General features: G+C 41.6%; 1 protein-coding gene and 1 long non-coding RNA gene across 6 annotated transcripts in view; both read right to left on the bottom strand.

Annotated features, from left to right (window-relative positions):
* Positions 1 to 1,521: 1,521 nt before the first annotated feature.
* LOC138797408 (uncharacterized) lies at positions 1,522 to 10,249 on the bottom strand. Its single transcript, XR_011363931.1, has 3 exons — positions 9,949 to 10,249; positions 6,544 to 6,655; positions 1,522 to 1,638 (listed from the first exon to the last, which is right to left on the bottom strand). It is a non-coding gene; the product is annotated as an uncharacterized lncRNA (long non-coding RNA).
* Positions 10,250 to 10,800: 551 nt separating this feature from the next.
* The window catches only part of TBC1D1 (TBC1 domain family member 1), a 135,068-nt gene continuing 121,203 nt past the window's right edge, over positions 10,801 to 24,665 (bottom strand). For 4 of the 5 annotated variants that reach the window (XM_069977508.1, XM_069977504.1, XM_069977505.1 and 1 more), the window contains 5 exons: positions 24,171 to 24,415; positions 22,934 to 23,093; positions 18,989 to 19,158; positions 16,896 to 17,069; positions 10,801 to 15,405 (listed from right to left, as the gene is read on the bottom strand). In XM_069977508.1, the coding sequence (XP_069833609.1) occupies positions 15,217 to 15,405; positions 16,896 to 17,069; positions 18,989 to 19,158; positions 22,934 to 23,093; positions 24,171 to 24,415 (938 nt within the window). In that variant the 3' untranslated portion in view covers positions 10,801 to 15,216. The remainder of the gene's footprint in view (positions 15,406 to 16,895; positions 17,070 to 18,988; positions 19,159 to 22,933; positions 23,094 to 24,170; positions 24,416 to 24,665) is intronic. The other variant, XR_011363930.1, reaches the window with a different exon arrangement.

Raw genomic sequence — 24,665 nt, 5'->3', positions numbered from 1 at the left:
GATTGACGGGGGGGGGGGGGCGTCATTCTATAGTTCGCCTCGGGCAGCAGAGAGGCTAGAATCACCCCTGTGAACATATATAATAAAAATACAGTGTTGCCCTGGATTACGAGCATAATGCGTTCCAGGATCATGCTTGTAATCCAAATCCACTCTTATACCAAAGCAAATTTTCCCATAAGAAATCACTGATATGTAGACAATTGGTTCCACACCCCAAAAATAATAATTTATTATTCTGAATAACATGTAAAAATAATAAAAAAAAATATTTAGAAACAGCAGAATCTGTGATATTATAAGTTACTGTACAGTAATGGAGAGGATGGGAAACACAAGGGCTGACAGAGACTGCAGGGAGCATGAAGGAATGAGCGGGGAATATGTGGGCACATACATGCAGCACTTTCTGTCCGGGGGGGGGGAGGGGTTACAGCTATGAAGAGATTACCCCCACAGTCCTGTCCCCTAATGTAAGCCCCAGCCTGAAGTGGATCTGCCATGATTTGGAAGGTGAGGGAGACTTCCTGGGCCAGAGTACAGTGGTGTAGACCCTGCTATGCAGACCATACCCCTCCCCCACTCGCGCTCCCACCCAGTACAGGGAGCTCTTAAACCAAAGCAATGCTCTTAAACCAAGTCACAATTTTGAAAAACTGTGAGCTCTTAAACCAAAACGCTCTTAAACCAAGTTACTCTTAAACCAAGGTACCACTGTATATGAAAATCCTAGGTTCGATCGAACTCAAACATTCCCGAACCTTCCGCAGTAGATTGCTGATGTCTTCACGGTCCGTGAGGAAGGAGAAGAGTGCTTGGGTACCGCCTGGAATTCCGGGATTCAGCCTATTATCTAGGCTGAATCCCAGAATTCCAGGCGGTACCCGGGCTGTCTCTGCCTTCCCCCACGGACCGGGAAGGCATTGGGAATCAAATGCTGCAGATTTGAGAACGTTCAAGTTCGATCAAACCTGCAAAATCCTGATGTTGGATCATCTCTACTCAGGACTGCTGCCTACAAGACATAAAGTAGGTTGCAGCAATTTCATTCTGCCTACCAGCACTATCCCGTTTATGGTGGAGACCATAGCCAAGATGACGCCTTCGACATGAACTGCTCTGCTCCTCATGGTGGTGGTTGCAATTTTTGTGGCAATGCCAGAAGTGGATCCAGTGGGAGGTATAATTTTATTTTTATTCACCCAGATCAATGAAGTAACTTTAGGCTGGATTCACACCAGCAGTTTTTATGCACGGTTTAGTTTCCTATGCAGTTGTTTGAGCCAGTGGGTCTGCTTGTTTGAGGTGTGGATCTGCTAAGAGGGAAACGTATAAAGCAGTGGAAGGAAATCTGCAGCACTCTGGCTATTATAAAACTACAATTCCCAGCATGATTGGACGGCCAAAGCTTGGCTTTGACTGTTCAGGCATGCTGGGAATTGTAGTTTTGCAACAGCTAGCAGTCTGCAGGTTCCCCACCACAGGTATAAAAGAAAGACTGATACTTGCCTTCTCCCCTGTATTTGCTCTGATGTCACCATAAAAGTTCCATGAGAGATTCAAGCCTAAAGTCAGCCTTCAGGAATTAGTCATATATACCCCCATGTATCATATGACACTTTCTAATAGCAAACATGCCTGTATGGAGAAGCATAGGAAATATGGGATGTTACATAACAGAATACAGAGTAAAACTGTTCACCAGAAACATTTTCCCTTTTTTGTGTGAAAGAAATGTCATTTCCACTTTGAGGCCATAAATAAAAAGTTCTTAACCTTTATTGCATATTACAGAATAGCTTGGCCTCCGTATCCCTTCTGCAGCATGGTGAATATACTGCCACTTATGACTTTTTCCAAGGGATTACTTACATAACTGCACTTGAAAGGATTTCATTTCCATGAGCTCATGTGTGATTTTTATTACCATAATATACAATATTAAAAAACTGCAGAATATCCTCAGATATAAAACAAACACATGACACTCACCGGGGGTTCGGCTACAGAGACCTCGGAGCTTACATTGTAAAATAGACCGGAGCAATCAAAATTTACCGTGTGGTAATTATATGGAATTACTGGTGTTTATGTCATACGAGTTACAAGACCTCAGGCTTGTAATTCTTATGTCAATATAATGGAATTTGTACAAAAATACAATACTCCACCTTGTATCGCAGAAACATTACAACGCTGCTGGGGATCAGAATTCAGCTGAATCATAGAAGAATATGAAATCTAAACACTGTTAATGTCAGGGCTACGTTATTGGCAGCCTTGCTCTTTGGAACCAAATGACAGGTATACAGTGTTCTTTCCGTTACATCAGCATGCACACACGTTCACGTACACATGTATGTAGCACTAACATATTCTGCAGCGATGTACAATACAGAGGGGACAGAGTCTAAGGGTATGTTCACACTATGAAATGAGCACGGAATTTCAAGTGGAATCCGCATTGCAGTTTAAGCTTGAAATTCTGCCTGTCCCATTGATTCAATGGGATTTCTCAAGCGCAATCCACCCGAAATTCCTTGCCTATTTCATAGCATGAACATACCCTAAGACCTTATCTTGTCCCCTATGTCAGGCTATACATTAGCATCCTGTCAAAAAGGGATGACAACATATAGGCGGACATGGTCATCTACACTTCTGAGTCTTAAGGCTGCCTGAAAAACATAGATACAACATAGGCCATGTTCACACAACGTATGGTTTGTATAAATCACAGCCACTGTTGCAAATTGCAACAACGGCCATGATTTATACAGACCATACATCGTCTGTGAATGAAAGGAGTCCCGGCCGGAGCTTATACACACAGTATACACTGCGGCCGGGATTCAATCCGGCCACAAGAAAAACTGACATGTCAGTTTTCTGCGGCTGCTATTCATTGAATAGCGGCCCCAGAGAGCCTGTCAGTTCACACAATGGAGCGTGCGGCTCTGGTCGCACGCTCCATTGTGTACAGGGGTCAATTTGAATGCGGGCACACACTGTTGCGCCCACATCCGAATTCATTTGAAGTAAAGATCATCTGGCTGGTGCTGCAGTACCGGCTGTTCTGTGACCCAGCCGGGTCACAGACGGATGGTGTTTTACACCATGTGAACATGGCCATAGGCTGTAACCATGTTTTCCAGGCAGCCTTATGGCTTTATGCAACTTCAGCAGCCACCGCTAATAAAATGCTGCACATTCGGGTTTGGATGAACTCAAGCATGCACAAAGTTTGCTCAACTCTATAGCCTACACATCTTCTGTTTACACAGGGTAGCTGACAGTGATGCCTTTATTGGGCTGCACAATAGAGCCAACTAGCCAATGAACAAGCATCACATGACTGGTCTTTTTAAACAGGCTGATTGTTGGCAATTATGCTACGTTTACACGGAACGATAATTCGCCCGATCATACGATTAACGATGTCGAAGTAACGATGTGTTTTTCATAACGATCAGCGTTTAGACGGTACGATATATCGTACGGAAAATTCGCTTTGCAATCGCTTAAGCCCATCTCACACATAGGGTAAATCAGTGAACGGCTGTTTACACGGAACGATCTGCAAATTTTTTGCGAAAGATCAACAACGATTTGAGAACTTGTTGAAAGATCAAAATGAAAGATTTATCGCTTGTCGCTTGATCGTTCGCAGCGTTTACACGAACAATTATCGTACAAATTCGATTGTTATGGTGCGAATTCGCACGATAATCGTTCCGTGTAAACGCAGCATAAGTGTCCCTGGGCATGCTCATTTGCTCGATGATCGGCCCATGTAAAAGGTATTTTCATACTTTTTTATACCATATATTTTCATATTTATACCATATATATTCATATTTTCATACCATATTGTACAAAAACTGGCCAACATAACAAAAATGATATGACATTTTAATCACCCACCAAATGAGGCGCCATACTCTTGTATTTAACTTTAGTGGAGATGTGGCAAGGTTGAAAATCCAGTACAGAAGCAGCAGTCAACAGTGTAGTCAAGTAATCCAAGTGTCAGTAACAGATCTGTGATTGCGGTATAGCGGGTTTGGGGTTCAGTGGATCTAACTGTATTCTTGATCTACTGATGGTAAAAGTGTTCCTTTAGGAACCCTAAGCACAAAATTTCAATGCCATGTTTTTGTTTGCATTCAGTGCCTATGGGGTAGTCTACTAGTAGTGCGTGCACAGTTGGGGTGGACATCCTCCCCTCCATTTAAAAGCCTTTGAAGCTGTGTGCCTGGTGATGTGTAGGCTCTAGGCATTTATAGAGGCCCAGAATTTGGCCCTATTGCACGGGGGGAGGGGTCAGCGGGGTAAGCGAACGCCGACCTGTTAGGTCAGCAGGGAGCTTGCTGCTGGCGCTATTACACGTGTGGTGACCTGTTAGGCATACATCTTCCACTGTGTCAGCTCTGCCGAAGGTGTTAGTGTCATGACCCCGGTGCTTGTCCAGCACACAGGTGTGATGTTGTTACCTGCTTGTTTGTGTGGCTGTCCGTGTTCCCCAAATGGTCAGTAACCTGCCGGGTTGTAGTGAGTCCCTTGGGCTCTTTTAACGGTAGTCCTAAGTGGCAACTGACCGACCTGGACTAGCAGTACTGCCACCCACAGAAAGTGGAAAAATAACCCAAGGTGTGCTGTTTGTGTGTATGGGTGCTGGTGCATATAGAATATGACTGTCACAGTAATGTAAAAATAGAACAGCTTTACGGTCAAGTTCTTCAACAATACAATACACTTCTGCAGAATAGATAAATATTTCACACAGACTTTTACTGCTTAAAATTGTTGTGCTTAACAAGTAGAATTGAAGAGAGGTAGTTGTAGCGGTACTTGTTGAGTGGAGGGTAGAGGGGAATTTGCCAGAGGAGCCCCAACCCAATGTAGCTGTGTACTCTGCCAGAACTTCTAGAAATACTTTATAGTGAGATGTTTTCTTGTAGTTGTGTTTAAACTTTGGTTTGACCACCTTCTGCCCTTCAGTGTTGAGCTACCCATCCTGTCAGGATACTACAATCCCCAGCCATGGATATCTGGGTGTAGCTGGGGGTCCCAGTTACCTGCACTGCGAGATAGGATATGCAGACCTTCTTTACCGTAACTTTGTCCTATCCAGTCTAGTTCCTCTTGTGCTCAGGACACTGCCCTGCTCTATGTAGATGTGTTCTCGGCGTGGGTGAGGGTGTTCCTTGAGGACCTCTCCCTTTTAAAGTGCTTAGTACTGCATAGTAGAAGTACTGAAAAACATGTTGAAAAACATTAAAAGACAATGATCAGCCGACATCTTGCATGTCAGCTGATCGTTGCCTCTTATTACACTAAGCAATTGTCGTCCGTATTGGCTGATAATCACTTCATGTAATATGGGCCTTAAGAAGGAATAGGACAAAAAAATGTTCCCATTCATTGTGGGCTAAGCAATTATTATAGTGAACATTTAGTTTGTGTCTTTGCTGTGAAGTGGGTCATTAATAAATCTTGTCAAGAGATGCATGAAGAAAAAAATTTATATATATTTTATTTCTTTAATATACCAATGACAATTTTAGCATATGCAAGATGAAACCTTTATAGAAATAGACTTGAGAAATATCATTGTTGCCGTTCACTTACACTATTGTGAACAGTACATCTCCTGTGTACATGGGAAAATGTGCTGCCAAGAATGATTTATGTAACTGCACAATCCCAGTGATCAGCTAACGAATAAGGCGATAACCAACCAGTGTTAAAGGGCCTTAGGGTGTGTTCACACGTCTGGGTTTTGAATTGCAATAATTGAAAACAAAGCATAAAATGAAGGACATGTATAATGGGAATACTGAAAGTCCTGGCCTTGTATTGAAGAATTGTAAAGAAAAACCTGAACATATGAACACACCCTTATGTTCTACATTAATCAACACCTAGATATCAAAGTAATCATTAAAGACGTTATCATGGATTACACACTGTAACCATGTCTGCTTTCTTCTAGAAACAGCACCACTCTTGTCAGGGCCGGACTGGGACTTAAAATCAGCCCTGGCACTCAAACCTCAGCAGCCCACATAATATATCCTCCCCAATATATGATAGATAGCAGTGTACATGCTGTAGCAAATTCTGCTCCTTACTCACTTACTTACTCACTACTTCATTAAATATATGAACCCTACCATCAACACATAAAAAACAACATAATCTGCTGTGGATTTGTTGTTGCATATTTATGTATTTCAGCTGCACCAAATCCACAATGTATCTGTGTGGTCCATACCAGGTACAAAGGTGTAGATCCCAGAATACAAATGCGGGGACAGGACCTTTAGTCTAGTATATACTTTTATAATCATCCTTTTCATTACCAGCTAAAGTGTCACAGAGGCGGAGACAAGCCACAGCTGTACCTCCCCCCGTGCCTTCCTGCTCTGACTGATTTACATACACGGCGATGCTGCGGATGTCGCTGTGACACTTGAGCTGGTAATAAAAAGGATGATTCTGAAAGGAGTGCTTATAGTGCAATTACGTCCAGTGACTTACAGGAGGCGTCTTCTCTGCATGAATTGCAAGTGACGTTTTTGCTGGATTTGTTCTCTTTTTCTTGCTCGGCTATCATGAAGACTTCTCCGGCCGTGACTCCCCTCTGTAGGATCTACCAGACAAACAATTTAAGATCCGTGCTCCAGCATCATCCCAAAGTGTATTGCTTCACACAGTAACCTTGCTCCCTTTTGACCCCCTTATAAGCAGTTAGGCCCAGTCTGTGTCTCTAAATAGTAGTCCCGCCCTTCTGCACCCCTATATAGTATTATAGTATTAGGTCCCCTCTGTACCCCATATAGTAATAGGAGTCTTCTGTGCTGTGTCTCCATATAGTAATAAAATATTTTCCCCTATAGTAGTAAGGCCCCTTCTGTGCCCCATATACCCTCTCTGTGCTCCAATAGATTACAGGCCTCCTCTCTATCCCCACATAGTATTGGACCACTCTCTGCATGAAGCATAGGCCCCACTGTATTGGACCTCTCTGGGCCTCCGTATAGTATAGCCAAGGCTTTTAATGATATATTAAAAGCTGCATAGCCCTTCAACTAATTTCATTTTGCAAAGAGCGTCATCAGGAAGAAGGCTTATTTCATTTGCTCCCCTGCTTCTGATGACACTTATTTCATTTGCTCCCCTGCTCCTGATGACACTTATTTCATTTGCTCCCCTGCTTCTGATGACACTTATTTCATTTGCTCCCCTGCTCCTGATGACACTTATTTCATTTGCTCCCCTGCTTCTGATGACACTTATTTCATTTGCTCCCCTGCTCCTGATGACACTTATTTCATTTGCTCCCCTGCTTCTGATGACGCTTATTTCATTTGCCCCCCTGCTCCTGATGACACTTATTTAATTTGCCCCCCTGCTCCTGATGACACTTATTTAATTTGCCCCCCTGCTCCTGATGACACTTATTTCATTTGCCCCCTGCTCCTGATTACACTTATTTCATTTGCCCCCCTTCCTCCTGATGACGCTTATCTCATTCGCCCCCCTTCCTCCTGATGACGCTTATGCCATTTGCCCCCCCTCCTCCCGATGACGCTTATGTAATTTGATGACGCTCCTTGAGGAGAGGTTATCCAGAATTAGATAAACATGTCCGCTTTCTCCCAAAAACAGCACCACATTGGTCCTCAGTTTGGGTGCGGTACTGCAGCTTAGATCCAGGGAAGTGAATGGAGCTGAATTGTAATACCACACACAACCTGAGGACAGGGGTGGTGATGTTTTTCTAATCCTGGATAATCCTTTTAATTTTACAGTAATGGTTATAATTAGAGATGAGTGAGCCTGGCCGAGGTTTGGCTTCATACAAACCTGAGCCATCGGCCTTTGAATTCCGCTGTCTTCTCGTTCCTTGCGGCAGGTGGAGATGGCACAAGTCCCGCCTGGAAAACAGAGATACAGACTATGATCTAGGCTGTATTCCTGCTTAAAAATGCAACTTGTGCTATCTCTATGGAGCGGGAAGACAGCGGGATTCAAGGGCCAATGGTTCAGGTTTGTATGAAGCCAAACCTCGGCCAGGCTCACTCATCTCTAATTATCACCTTAAAGTCACTACATGTCTGCATAGGCAGCCATTTTAATATCAAGTTTAATTGAATGCAATAAACTGTAAAGGACCATTTAGGACTTTTTGAGCAGCTACTGTATGGCTTAAAAAAGTGTGTGTGAACATAGCCTGACAAAAGTCCAACACCTCGTACTGGTCTATTATAATTCACAGCTTTACAAGAGATCCATAATGCAAGACACCATTGTTACCAACAAATGCAGTATGTGATGGTGATGGCGTCTTGTATCAGGGATTTACTATAAAGTTGTGAATATTAATTCACTGGAAGAAAGTGCTGGACTTTTGTCTATGGAATAATTTAGTCACATTTGAATACAGATTATTGCAGTGGTGTAAGTGCTGTAGGATGTGCTGGTCACCTGCATCCACACATCACGCATTCTATACATACATCATAAACACACAACACACACTGTGCATGCATACATATAAATATACACACACACACACACACTGTGCATACATACATAAATACATACATACAGACATGCACACACATTGTGCATACATACATATATCATATATACTCACACAAACACACTGTGCATACATACATACATACATACATGAACACACATTGTGCCTACATACATATATCATATATACACACACACACACACACACACACACACACACACACACACACACTAGAGATGCGCGGAGCGTCGGACTTTTGGTCTGACAGGATCTGCGCTCGATCGTGATGCCTGTGATCCCGGGTGCATAGTTGCGCTCCCTGGAATATGCGGCCAGGATATTCCAGGGAATTCCAGATCCATTTCCTGGAATATCCTGGCTGCATATTCCCAGGATCGCAACTATGCACCCGGGATCACAGGCATCACGATCGAGCGAACTGCTATTGGACCAAAAGTCCACACATCTCTAACACACACACTGTGCATACATGCATACATTTACACATACAGACAGACATACACACACCGTGCATATATATATATATATATATATATATATATATATATATATATATATATATATATATATATATATATATATATATATATATACATACAGACACACTGGGGGAGATTTATCAAACATGGTGTAAAGTGAAACTGTCTCAGTCGCCCCTAGCAACCAATCAGATTCCACCTTTCATTCCTCACAGACTCTTTGGAAAATGAAAGGTGGAATCTGATTGGTTGCCGGGGGAGACTGAGCCAGTGTCACTTTACACCATGTTTGATAAATCTCCCCCATTATGCATACATACATACATACATACACACACACTGTGCATACATACATACATATATACATACATACAGACACATTGTGCATGTATATGTGTATATATATATATATATATACACACACACACACACTCACTGTGCATACATATATACATACATACAGACAGACACATTGTGCATGTATATATATATATATATATATATATATATATACATATACACACACATACACACTGTGCATACATATATAAATACATACAGACACACACTGTGCATACATACATACATACATACATACATACAGACACATTGTGCATGTATATACATATATATATATATATATACACACACACACACACACTGTGCATACATATATACATACAGACACACACACACACTGTACATACATGAATCCTATATACACACATATATACTGTACATACATGTATCATATATACACACACACTATACATACATACAGAAATCCTTTCCTCACACAATACACATACAGGGCACATTACATACTAAGACACACTATCACTTTGGACACACACACACACACACACACACACCAAACAACAAGAAACAATCACTTACTGTCCATAAATCTGAGCTGCTGACAGGCCCTCTCTTCCTCACAGTCAGCATGGTGCTCCCCTGCCCCTCCGACTGCAGGAAGGAGATGATGACGTCACTGTGTGGGCTCAGGAGACTTGGTTGCCTGGTTACACAGCAGGGGGAGAGGGCAGGCTCCAGCTGTAGCTTGGTGGGAAGGACAGGTTTCTCCTCACCAAGCAGTGCTCTTTAATAGCAGCAAGGGCCCCCTCTGTGTCAGCAGCAGCCACTCTGTGCTGTAAGGGGCAGCAGCTGCTTCTCCTCTCTCCTCCAGGAAGCGGATCCTCTGCGGCAGGAAATGACGTCATCTGGCAGGTTGAAGAGTAGGTTGAAGCTGACGGTGCCTGTGCGGCACCTCCACTACACATGGGAGGGGGAGGGGGAGGGGGAATGTGCCGGCCCTGACCATTCCGGCAGAGGCTGAGGGAACAGCGCAGAGGCCAGCAGCGCTGCTCTCTCAGCCACTGCAGGGGCCGATGTAAGTGTGCAGGGGGACCAGCGGCCCCTCTGATTGGTAATCAGGCAGCCCAGCGGGCATTTGCCCGGCCTGCCAGATTACCAATCCGGGCCTGACTCTTGTCCTCTGTTTGGGTGTAGGTTTTCCAGCTCAGCTCCATTAAAGTAAATGGAGCAGAGTAGTAGTAGTAGTAATAATAATAATAATAATAATAATAATAATAATAAGTTTTTTTTTTGTTTGTTTTTTTTAAACAGCTGTTTTCTTTCTAATCCCAGATAACTCCAGTTAAGTTGTTTTCATTCTGTATTGTTAAAATGTGTAAAGTGAATGAAAAAGCACACAGTCATTAAATCAATTTGAGAAAAAGCAAGAACACAAGTGGTGGTAAATCTTTATATATACACGTGCTACTTTATACATGATATGCATTACACTAAGCAAAATAACACTGTACAAGAAAAAATGTATACCTGGAATTAGCCCAGCCCATAGAGATCTCATACATAACTTCAGGGGATTTTAGAATCAAAAATACACACATTTCCTGATACGTGATTTATTCTAGAATTCTTCCTTTAACTGCTCCACCAAAACATTTTTTAATACCTTTGGGACATTCTGTAATGCCTTGAATTTTTCACCACATATTTCAAGTTTAGGTTTTACATTCTTAGATCTTGTTGATAAGAAATTCTAAGTTTTTGCCCAGATAACCGCAGTTGCTAAAAAGTAACAATTACTCCAACACTGACGACAAAAAAAAAACACTTCAATGTTTCACCAGTACATATTTTTATATCACATCTCCAGCACTAAAATAGTGACTATACATCAATCCCCACTTTCGAAAGTAGCTTAAATGTGCAAAAATCTAATATTTCTTCAGCCCTCTGTGAATTATTAAAAACTAAGAAAAAAAATATACATATTTCAATAGAATAAAGATTAGGCTCGCTCTTCACAAAACAGGCGGTTGGGAGGAGGGTGTTAAAGGTAAGTGTTGGTGCAAGACGTGTGATAACTGGTGTCCTAACATTTTATTTTCCAATAGGACTACATGTGCTCCCATAAAAAAAACCTGTCCTATATAACAATCTGAATGGGTTGGGAAGTTTTTAAGGAATAAAAAACCAGCAGCAGATGATTGCCACTGACCCAATGACACCAGTAGACGAAGGCTAAAAGACACTAACCATTTGTTGATAACCATATTCTAGCGATACGTTGTTGGTGATTTATAAATATCTTATTGACTATAAAGAAATTGCTACGATCACAGTTAATATCACACTAGTCAATAAAACCCTCTAAGTATAGAAGCTGAGATGTTAAGGGAAACCTGTCATCAATTTCATGCTGCTAGAATAAGCCACTGGGGTGGTCCCCAGCCGCTTCCCCCCACCTTACCATCTTCGATTGATAGATCTCAAAATACAGTAGTATTGCGGGCAGGATGTGCCCATAATACTAAAGAATCTATATTTACCAGTCTCCGTGCCACCTCACTCTCACCCTCTGGGCTCCAGTTTCTCCCATGTTCCGGTGTTGTCACAACCCAGTGGGAAGTGCCCGCTCATTCCTGAGCCAGATCGCAAAAATGCAGGAGCGTGAGCTTCAGGAGGCTGGTGGGGGTCCATGAGCAGTGATGAAGAGCTGCGGGGACACAGGGATGGGTAAGTATAGATTCTCCCATCCCCTACCTGAATTGGATTTTTTTGTTTTCACCAGAGTTTTTCTTTAAGATGCATGGTTTACCTGTGATGACAGGTTCCTTTTAAGGCACTCTCCTAGAATCCTTGAGATGGGAAAGAAGACTTTCTACTTCAGTATCAGGGACGAAACACCGCTATTGACTTCCTGATTGAGAATAGCCACTTTGTTGGTAAATTGGGGCTATGAATCCATTTGTAGGATCCCATAGAGGGCACTGCAAATCTCAGCTTCATTACCAGGATGGAGGATGAATAAGTGAAATGCACACATGTTATTATTTCTGTAATGTATGAAATCTCTGGTGGTATTAGTTTTTAATTTTTGGACAAAAATATTATATATAATATCTCACACCTTTATATACTAATATACAATAACGTAACATTGCTTAACACTACATTTTAAAAGATTAACAATGACAGAGAGAAGTTCATATAAAATGTAGTCATTTAAATATATTTGTTTATTCCTGTTCCATGGATGACTCTCAAGCCTACAATCTTTAATGAAATCAAACAGTTCCTTTTTTTCTACAGCAAAATCTAGGCAAAGCTTTGTTGCTAAAGGTTTATTCAGATCTCACAAACATATATTTGCAGTGTGTATTCTGTCCCAAAAATTCTCAACAAAAAGTACATTTTGTGGATGGGGCCATTCCGCTCTGGACATACTGTTACGGGCATAATACACACTGATATGCAGGGCCTTATTGCATTATTTTGGCAAAAAAAAAAAACTAATAAAAGTCTGCAATTTTTTTGTGCATAAAAGTCGTGCATTTAAAATATGCAACAAAATTGTTAACACTAAAAAATTTTACAGGCTACTTAATCTGTTACCTAGAAAATAGGAAGCAGTTAGAAAACTGGTCACACAGTTTCATGGCAATCCCAGAGACTAATCATACCTGCATACGACTCCTCCTTGGCTTTAAAGGGGTTATTGAGGCCTAGAAAAACAGGTCAGCTTTCTTCCAGGAGCAGCGCCACTCCTGTCCTCAGTTTGGGTGGGGGTTTTGCAGCTCAGTTTCATTGAAGTGAATGTAGATGAATTGCAAAACCTCATACAACCTGGGGACAGGGGTGGCGCTGTTTTTGCAAGAAAGTAGCTGCAATAACCAATTAAATAGGTGAAGAGTTAGCTGCAACACCTATCACCACTGAAAATTTGTCCTCTCTATCAGTCATAGCTGGACGAGCAGGGAGGGCAGCAATTTTGTAGCAGTGAGCAGCGTTGCAACCAGGGGGCACTTCAATACCCTGATACACCGTTATTACTTCACATTTATTTAAGTCACAGAAGACCGGCATGCAGTTATTGTTAGTGATTTCTAGGAAGTCAGGTTTTCTAGGGGATTGCTCCTTTAAGTGCCCATTTGAAGGGAAATCATTCAGGTATAACAGTTATGCTTAGTGGGCATAGGATCAAATTATACTGAAAAGAATCTGTGCCATGCACCTCCTCCTCTGGTCCTGCAATAGATATAAAACAATTTATCAAGTTTACCTTAGCTTAGAGTTGCTTATTATACAGCAAAAATACATTGTATACATTCAGCAGCATTGTGGTATAGTTTGGGCTACAAACATTAAAAGGGTTAACCGGGCAGTAGCATTGCAGAGGCCATTGTACAATGACTTATGCCCCTTCAGCATAGGCTTTGAACACTGTCATCTGTGCCTCCCACCATCTCTATTCAATTTCTCCCGAAGACAAAAGCTCGGATGTACCCTTTAACAATGGGTTCCATTCAGTTAGTCAATCCTATGGGGTAATAGTTGTTTGCGTTAAGTAGTGTCCCAATAATAACTTATGTAGTTCAGTGTGGCTGAGGAAGTAATCCAAGATTATAATATTATATATATATTATATTATATATATATATATATATATATATATATATATATATATATATATATATATATACACACCAAAGGTTCTATGCAAGTCTGGGTTCTCATGTACTGTATGCTGATTTTGCACCCAAGAAATAATTCTGATCCAAAGCAAACATCTAATTGTATGGTTATGTAGGTTAAAAGCACAACACATATAAAGGCTCTTAAAAAAATGAGTTTAAGACAATAATATACAATTATAAATATTTTGGTTAATTAAAAAAAATATGATAAAATGTAAATTTTAGGACTCCAATGTAGCACTGCAAATGTTGCATATTCAACTGTAGAAAAAGTAGAACACATTAGGAAAGAGATCTTTGATTACAATGTAGTAATCTTACAGGAACTTGATGTGACTTATTCCTAGGCTTGACACTATCTAGTTCCTGTTCACGTTACTGGTGAAGTAGGTGGAGTAGTATGAAGAAACATCAGCTGTTCTGCTAACCAGCAGTATATTCAGCCACTGAAGATTCTTACATGGCATGGCTCTTCTATGATACCATATTAATATGGGTTGTTGGTGTCCAATTTTTGACTATACATCTGTTCTAAATCACTAGGGAATTACAATTTTGCAAACAGAGAGTCCCTAGATTTAGGGAATCTATGAATGTTAGATCATTGCTGCCATTATAGTTTATCAAACTGGAAAGTTGGAACAGATGGAAGAGCAGACTGATATTCTCACAATGAATGTTACGGAAAGATTAACTGAATAAAAAAAAATTAGTTTGTGGGAATATCCGATCCTTACGTAACAATAGCTATGTCAGGACTAAATGTTAGCTCAGCCCACAATATTGCTTCTTGACAGTGTTTTGGAGATCTAAAAACCTATGGGATCTTGTATTCTTTCGATTACAATAGCCTTTCGTTTTTTTTTTTTTACGCACTCCCTTTCTAAAACCATGATTTCCCTTGCTAGGCCAATATAAAAATAGTCTGGAATTTACCACGGAAAAGAAACCAGGAATGAGCAGGAAACGTCTACAAAAGATATGAAATACCACAATGAAACATTAAAAAAAATAATGTCAGAAGATTTCTTCCTGAGATCATGAGCCTTGAGATCCTCCTTGTCTAAAGATTGGAGGCATGTGCAATGGATAAGGAAGAACATGGCCAGGGCATCTCTGGTAAAAATCACAGTTCTGTGTGGTATTTGAAATGTTCTTAAGGATCATGGTCTGGCTGGAGAGGAATATCTTGAGACTTCTGAACCTGTTGTTTCAGTTCTTCAATGGTGTTTAGCAAGGCGGATCGCTCCAGCTCTAAGGTTTGGACAGACTGCTTTAATTTGACCTCATTGGCCTGTAAATTATCTATCGTTGATTCCAGAATTTGAATTCTGCCCTTAGATACCTAAACAGGGAAGAAAAATTAATACATGAATTTAAGAGGAACATTGCTTCACTTTGAAACAGAAAGCTAACTCATATAAAAATAAAGTTAGGTCAGTATAGACACAGCCTGGTCTCTCTCTTTCCACTTGAAGGTTGTGGTTTAAGGTGCCAGGCCATATGCCAAATTGCAACTGCTGTATATGAGCAAAACTATGCCCACATATGGTCACAATTTAGAATACGCCCTAATAACTCATCCTGTCCCCTTTAAGTGGGAAGCAAGTTATCAGACTGTGGACAAGAGGTGGACAACCCAGAATGGGGGCAAGAAATGACATTTTAGATCCTGGACTATGAAGACTCATACATTTAGGTATGCAGGATCTGACTAGGCAGGGTTTTGCAGTCTGTTACCATTGTAACTGTAGATACAAAAACTAAGAATATCAAGACTAGTTGATATTAGTACCTTATACCAATGTCAAACACCTCCTGACTTACTGACAGATCATGTTAGTAGGGAGACAGGTTGGGTGTGCTGTATTATTGCCACCAAACCCTTCTGTTCTCTGAGTGATAAGTCGGTGCCATGTCTATATGGAAAACAGGAGATAGAACTGGTGGTTTTATAAAGTGCACATCCAGCTTTAAAAGTTGGTATCAGGGAATAGGAAGGGATTTGCTCCCATACAAGTTAGGTCAAAAATTGGTCAGGGGGCAGGATACTGTTAAGAAATGGGAAGTCTTAAAGGTAAAATCCCTTATAGAGAACTATAGAGTTCTGGGCACTTCTGGATATCAGAAAACACAGATGGCAGAAGATGCCTGATCCAATGACAAACCCTGCCTTGTTTCTCAGACAAACGCTCAGCTGTCTCACCAATTTTTTTGGGTATTCCTAAAGTGTTTATTTTTTTTTATAATAAAACCACCCTTTAGGGTGCCTTTAAACATACTGTATCGCTGTGAGTTTCTCGCACATAAATCCACAGTGATACTGATTGCTATCAAGCCAATGTATGTGTATTCTCATTCTCATGCGATTTTTACATGCGAGTTTTGAATTTCATATGAGGAGAGTTCAACACCACAAAAAACGCAGCTACTTTCATGCGAGTTTCATGCGAGTTTTGTGCGAGAAATAAGCAGCGATACGGTACGTGTAAAGGCACCCTAAAACTGAAGTTTACACTTTTCACTTAAAGAGGGTTATCCAAGATCCAAGCGCAGCGCCACCCCTGTCTCTAGGTTGTGTGTGGTATAACAATTAAGCTCCCTTCACTGCAGCTGAGCTGCAAAACAACACCCAAACTGAGGACAGGAGAGAAGCAGATTCTGGAAGAAAGCAGCCATATTTTTGTAAGCCTGGATAACCCCTTGAAAAACAAATGCCATGGATCATTAAGACACATACAAGAGAGCAAAGAAAGAAAGCAAACACTGATTCAGCTGAAAAACCTGGAGAATTGTAACAAACTAGGTTGTTTGCATCTTCAGCTATGTACATACCTGCAACTCCTCCAACAGGTCAAAGTTTTGTTTGCGCAAGGTATTATTTGTCTTTTCTAACTTATTTATTCTCTGGTTGTCACTGAGAGGAGAGGAGTCGATCAGTTCATCCTGTAGTACATGATATTCTACCTCGTAATCCTGCAATTGCTTTGAAATGTCCATTTCAAAAACCTAGAAGGGAAAAGAAGGATACGTACTATTCTAGATCTCAGGAGATAACCAACAAAAAGTACAACGTTGTACACTACAGCCTAAAATGTATTCACTGGTAAAGGGCTCCTCAGGCAATCCAATGATACCAGTGAAAGCAGCCTCTCTATAGCAATGAATATGCAAAAGAAGAGCCCGTGGAGCAAAACACAGGACTAGCCAGACATCCCTCTGGGAAGGACCCAGCCAAGGAGCAGCTCCTGTTAGGAAACCACCAAAACCACCATATTAAGTGGCCTATAAGTCAATGTAATGACAAGGGATAAACCAAGGCTAGGTAACCATCCACATACAGCTGTTTCGGGGTGTTGCCCCTCATCAGTGTGGAGCAGGATTCTGGCTTGGTGAGAGCAATGCCTAGTAGAGCCGTAAGAGAAACAGATTGCTGAACTCAGGGAGACCAGCCAAACGACAACACTGCCGGCGAAAGCGCTCAATGCAGTGAAGTCCTAGGTGCATTGCCCCCTGGGAAACATGAATATGCAAAAGAGGAGCCCGTGGAGCCTCATTGAAGAGTCTCAAAACACAGGACTAGCCAGATATCCCTTCGGGAAGGACCCAGCCAAGGAGCAGCTCCTGTTAGGAAACCACCAAAACCACCATATTAAGTGGCCCTATAAGTCAATGTAATGACAAGGGATAAACCAAGGCTAGGTAACCATCCACATACAGCTGTTTCAGGGTGTTGCCCCTCATCAGTGTGGAGCAGGATTCTGGCTTGGTGGGAGCAATGCCTAGTTCAGCAATCTGTTTCTCTTATGTCTCTATAGCAATGGCTCACCTGTTGTCTTTGTGAATAAGCACAATCACATTTTCAGTGCCTTGTAATAGTCATGACACTTATATCATCATTTGCTTTATGAGATTTTGTTTTATTTGGTCTAGCGCCCCACCATAATACAGAGTTCAGTCTGAGAATTTTTTAACAGCCAACCTAAAAGGGAACCAATCAGCCCAATTGGGCTTGTATGGTTCCCTGGAGCGCTGTAAGCCCGCGAAACGTACCGGCGTATCGGTCGCGGCAGCTGCAAAGGCTTTGTACCAGAGAAAAAGAAGTTCTATTACCTGAGCATGGAGGGGATGATTGACAGGCAGAGAGGCTGGTGACTGGCCTCTCTGCCTGTCACTCATCCCCTCCGAGCACGCTGATAGGCTGAGAGCGTTGACTAGACATGGGCGGGGAACCGCACAGACGACTACCTCTCCGTCTCTACCTGCCGCGTTCTCAGGTAATAAAACTTGTCTTTCTCCAGTATAAAGCAGCCGCAGCCATGGCAGGTACGTGCCGCGGGCTGCTAAGGAGCTTTATACACTGCTCCAGGGAACCATATCAGCCCAATTGGGCTGATTAGTTCCCTTTAAAGAAGCACTCCCTATTTATTTGTTTTATGCCTATATAATGCACCATCAATATAACTAGCCGTGCAATGTAATTGGTTTCATCCCAGCTCTGCTGCATTGATAATTATAAAATCATTATAACTCTAATAGGAGTTTTTGCCCTCCCTCTGTAAAAAACTTGTGTTGAACAGTCAATGTAACCTCATCATACAGGAAGTTCTGCTGGCTGAGATGGTACACCCATTGAGAGCACAGAAACACATGTAACTTCCAGGAGGTCACCTTGAGATCACATGGCCTACCTGATGGAACATTTTAATGAAGGCATACAGATTGTAAATTCTAAATAAACCTAAGAGATGTAGTATTAGGCATTCTAATACTTTTCCTGCCTCCATACTTGAGTCCTGACATTTACCACTGGAGGTTTCTATGACTAACAAAATGGCCTTTTCTTTGTAAACAAAGAAAATACAGAGTCACCTCCATTGCTTCATTGTGAAGTTCCTTGTAGAAGAAAATAATGTCTCCTGTATTACCTGGTTTATAGTCTTCTCCATTTGCACCAAGCCCAGATTTGGCAGCGTATTCTTTATAAACTCCACAATAGACTCAAGATTTTCTTGTTGCAAAATTAAGGGCTTGTGACTGCCTAGCAAACTCAGAGCCACTTTAAAGATGACTTCCGATCCCTGAAGATAAAGCATATCTACAAAAAAAAAAAGTCAAAATATATAATCAGTTTTATGAGACTGAAACCTCAGGAGTCATAGCAGCCAAGACAAACATTGGACAAGTTTTTTTTATTATTCACAATTCTGTCTTGCCTTGTGGCAGAGTAACAATCACACTGAGCCTATTCATGTTAAAGCTTTACATATGTCCAACCACTGCCAGTTTAGCACGCGTCTGATCTTTTCTTTATGCTATAACAGCTTAAAGGAGTTGGCCTACTTACAGCATGTATTACCAACTTACAGCAGAGATATGTTTGGGATAACTGAGGGGGTCTCACCATTAGTAAGGGCCCTATTCCACCGGACGATTATCGTTCAGATTATCGTTAAATCGTTCAAATTTAAACGATAATCGTTCGGTTGAAATGCAGTTAACGATTAACGACCGAACGAGAAATCGTTGACCGCTTTATAAGACCTGGTCCTATTTTTATCCTTGCTCGTTCACTAAACGTTCGCAAATCATTCGCATTGAATAAGACATCGTTCGGTCGTTCGCAATAGATACGAAAGCAATAGCGAAGAAATAGCGAAGAAAAACGATCGCAATTATGATCATAAGTAACGATTATCGTTCCATGGAAATGAGTGAACGTTTTCAGGTCTTTCGCAATAGCGGTCGTTTGAGATCGTTAATCGTTAACGATTATGCGAACGATAATCGTCCGGTGGAATAGGGCCCTAACCTGATCAAAAGATCATAAGCGCCCCTTGTGCATGGGCTGGTAGCGCGCCTGCGAGCCCACCACTATATGTATTGTCTATAACACAGCGAGCAATGACTGAGCTCTGTCCCCAGTTATTCCAGTCAGTACAATTGATGGTGGAAGGAGTGATGATCAACCAGACACACTACTATCCCCTATTGTGTAGATAGTATGGTCAAGGTAAGGAGTAGAGTTTAGCATTTACAAACTTTAACAAGATTTATTTAAAATACTAAGAGGTCTGCCACTTATTCAGTGGATGGTACAACCTAGGGCAGGGTTGCCAATACAGGGGTCACCTGCTGCCCCTAGTGCAGTAACAATACTAAAACAAAATGCAAGTCAATAACTTAAACCGTATTCTTCTGGTTAGGAGATCATGTTGTGTAGGCAGAATGTTTACTCTTGACCTTGGTGGAGAGTTGGTGTAAGATCTGCGGACTGTTCTGCGCCATTTATCAGAGATACACACTTTTACAAATATAACATTGTTCACAACTGAGTTGTCCTTTCTTGCACTCTTCTCTGGAAAAGTTCTTAGGTGTAGCACTTCCGTTACCTGCAGTTTGACCCCTAGCAAGGGAGTGCCTTTGTGTAGGCCAAAAGAGCACATTTAACATACTTGTACCTTCACACAATACAAATGTATGACATACTTCAGTAGGAACACCAATATTGCACTCTAGAAAGTACATAATAATTATGCAAACAAAAATTCTACTGGTTGAACAACTTTTCAACCTTAATATCTCACTGCGGAATTGGCTCAGATTAAAAGTGCTCAGAAATTAAGCGTCTCACATTTAAGAGAAATGGAATATGAAAACTTGTATTATAATGTAATCGTCATGTAAAAGTATTAGGCCACGTGCACACAACTTAAATTTTTATTAAACAACAGCCGTTATTTAATGACAGCTGCCGATCACATTGAACGCTATGGAATCCCAGCTGGGGTGTATAAAGTGTGTATGCATTCCATGCGGCCACACTGAAAACTGACAAGTCATTTTTGTGCGGCCGCTAATTATTGAACAGCGGCTGCACAAAATTGATTGTGTTGACAATGTAAAGTGTGGCTCCGGACGTACTTTACATTGTCTCCTGTGGTTAATTAGAGTGCGGGCATACCTGAATGTGGCCGCATTCCAGTTCGAAAGAAGTGATGTTCATCCGGCCAATACTGCAGTACCGGCTAGGCTGAACTTCACAGATAACGGCCTTTCTGTGACACGCTTACAGCGTGTGAACTTAGCCTTGTAGTTTACAAAATAGATAATCCACTGACAGTCGTAATATCAACCAAGAAAATTTACTTTATGTGTAAACCCTTCCCAATGCCAAGGTATTTCCATCTCGCCCTAATATCTTAACGCAAACATACCATCAGGTGCATTTGCTTTAAGTGTTACACATGAAAGGAATGGTGTCGGTACGGGGATGCTGGTGCCATGGTCCTTTTTTTCAACTATGGCCCATTTCCCACGCACAGTGCCAGTCTGTTGTTGAGTATCAACCTGGGCTGAAGCACTGGAGGTTACCGAGCATCGACCCTGCCCCTCTATGATGCGGCTCCATTGATTCTAATGGAGCCGCATCACAGAGGGGAGAAGTAGTATGCACTACGACTGCAAGCCCTAGAACAGGGATGGGGAACCTTCGGTCCTCCAGCTGTTGCAAAACTACAATTACCATCACGCCTGAACAGCCAAAGCTAAAGCTTTGGCTGCCCGGGCATGATGGGAATTGTAGTTTTGCAACAGTTGGAGGGCCGAAAGTTCCCCATCCCTGCACTTGAGGAACACTTTGGACAACAAATGAGCCCTATTGATCATATTAGGGAAACAAACGTTAATACTTTAACAGCATCCACTGTACGGCCGCAATCTCAATAAGCAACAATGCATTGAACAGCGCTAAAGAAAAAACGATAAAGAAGAAGCGCTAAAGAAAACAGCGCTAAGAGCACATTGCATCTGTACTAAGTCCAACACAGTTCCTACTAATCCATTTCAGTCTTCTCCCTACCCCCCCCCCCCCCCCCAAAGGTAATCTACTCTGCTATTGTTAATCAAGCAATCCACACACATATCACTTAAAAGCCACATAACCATAAGTGTTTTATGAAAGAAACATTTGTTATTCTAGGACTAAAAGCGCATAGAAAGACAAACCTCTGTGGGTAAGGAGCATCACTTCTCACAGCTACAAATATTAACAAGCAAGGACCTGCTCACACCTGTCAGATTAGACATGGGTTTTGGTACAGATTTTATATCCACATGATATTTGGTTTTACTGCAACTGTTAACGATAGCGATGGTCTGTTGCCTGTTTCTCCATGGAGGAGATGGAACATTCATAGCTAAACAATTACTCCATATGTATTGATCAGGATAAGAAGTGGGAAGTGCACAGTGATGCTATATTGTTCTCTAGAACTCAGTCAAGCGTTACCATTTTATTCCTTGCAGACTGATAAATGCATTAAAGTCATAAAGACACACAAGACTACTAGATAGCTAGCGGATCTCACTATAAGAGCCAATGAATAGAGATGAGCGCAACTTGAGCATGCTTGAGTCCGATTGGCGGAAGTTGGATGAAGCGCTAGGCCATCTGAGAAAACATGGATACAGCCTATAGCTTATGTATTCATGTTTTCCCAGGCTGCATCCAACTTCTTTGCCCTTCGGTACTTAATTGCCAAACGATCCGATTTAAGCATGCTGGAGTTGCGCTCCTCTCTACTAATAAAGGTTTTTTTTTTTCACTTAGGCCACCCTTTTTGAGAGAGTGTGCAACAGTTTAAGTGGTGCAATAGTGTGTCAAAGTGTGCAAGAACTGCCAGTAATGTACGATAATCACAAATCTCCATCTAGTAACAGTACACAGGTCACAAACATATATACAAATCTAACAGTGCCCCAGATGCACCCATCAATGTGTTAAATTCCCATCCCAAATTCTGTCATCTCTTTCATCATCATGTCCGTGAAGAGTAATAAAACATACAAGCCATACTGCTTACACAACTTACCAAAGACTCTGGCCACAAAACCTAGAGGGAATTGAGATGCAAACATGGTAAGAAACCAAGGTGCAGCATACAGACTAGGCCCGATCTCATACTCTTCTAGGTGGTTGTACAAATCTCTGTGGTAATCGTGAAGCAACCGAGAAAGTTGGTACATCTGGATCTAAGAAAGAGACAAGAAGAGAGAGGTCACATTTCACCATACAAGAGGTTTTCTTAGGATGATACTGAATAGGTTACATTTGTATTCTCAGATGAATTACAATGGAAATTCTCTTTCTAACAATCTGTCATAATGCGTAGCAGTCAGTCATCACGTCTGCGTAACTCCAAAGAAGACATTCAGAAAATAAATAGAACCAAGCAAAATGACAATATACAACACATCTTAAAAAATCTTAGCTTTTTTACAAGTTGTTACATAAGCTTAAGTACAATACTCTGTATTTACAGCCAGACATATCTGGCAATTTGGAAAGAGGAAAAATTATTCCCATATAAAAGCTGAACATAAAACAATGGGATTTCCCATCTGATCATCAATTAGGGACCTTTTACACCGACCGAGAATTGGCAGAAATACATGCCCATAAATCGGTCCAGGTAAAAGGGCAAGCGGAAAATTGTGTGTTCATCTGCTGATTTTTGTCAGCATCTTTTGTGTGTTCGATGAACATGAACGATCCAGCTGCACCACTGAATGAATGACGATCATCTGACCTCTTGGATCTTTGCCCCGGTGATCTCCAGAATGAGGCTCCCAACTCTCCCCACTGTATGGGACCAGTGGGTCAGTACACACTCCCATGAATTGTCTATGGGAGCAACGGAGATACCCAACTCATGTACTCTGGTATCTTCAGCTTCCCATAGACAATGCAATGAGTGCATGCCACTCCACCATTTCATGCATCAGGAAGAGCCGGGGCTCTGCTCTGCAGATTGTGGGTGGGCTCAGAGCCTGGATCACCTGCGATAAGACACAAGGGGTAGGTTTTCAGGGCCGGACTACCCTTTTAACTAGGGGGTGCCAGCAAGCACTAAGCTCTCCGTAGCAGTTCCATAGACAATTAATGGAATGGTAGCACACAAGACCACTTCTGCAACTGAAAATTTGCTCCATACTTGCAATAAGGTCACATATGTTCAGTAATAATGCTTTACTATGAAGTGTCCCTTTAAACCAGGTCCGGTTGAAATTTTGCAAGTTAATGTGAATATTTCAGACTACTCTTGGTACCTGTAAGGTGACCATGTCAGGTCGGTACTGTTTCCTTAAGCCCATGTCATACATCAGAAACTTCAGCAATTTAAAGGCATCCTCTTCACTCATGTGTAGCAGCAGAACTCCAGCCACGAAGCTCAGACCTTGGCAGTAACCCACTTCAGGATCGAGCAAGGAATAGGCCTTTAGTATGTTGTAGAGTGACAGCTGTCCTGCTCCCAGCTGGGCCGAAAAGTATGGGTGTGTTGGGAAGGTACGTCCTATGAAAACAATAGAGGTAAGCAACTCACATAGATTTACTTGAACCTTCCTATTAGGGTAGGTCAAACAAAAATAACAATCTTTTAAAGCGGTTTTATCTTCTTAAGTAAACTTTCAACACCAGTTCCTAGGTAAATAGCATGAAATCAACCTATGAATTATGTAGTGAAGTGGTGAAAGAGCGACACTTCATAAGGTTCACTGCCGCACATCAGATAAAGGAATACTAAAATAGCCCCGCGCTATCTT

Source organism: Dendropsophus ebraccatus, chromosome 7 (assembly GCF_027789765.1).
Source record: "Dendropsophus ebraccatus isolate aDenEbr1 chromosome 7, aDenEbr1.pat, whole genome shotgun sequence".
Classification (NCBI taxonomy): Eukaryota; Metazoa; Chordata; class Amphibia; order Anura; family Hylidae; genus Dendropsophus; species Dendropsophus ebraccatus.
Note: the sequence above shows the minus strand (reverse complement) of the source record. Positions and strands in the feature narration are given on the sequence as shown.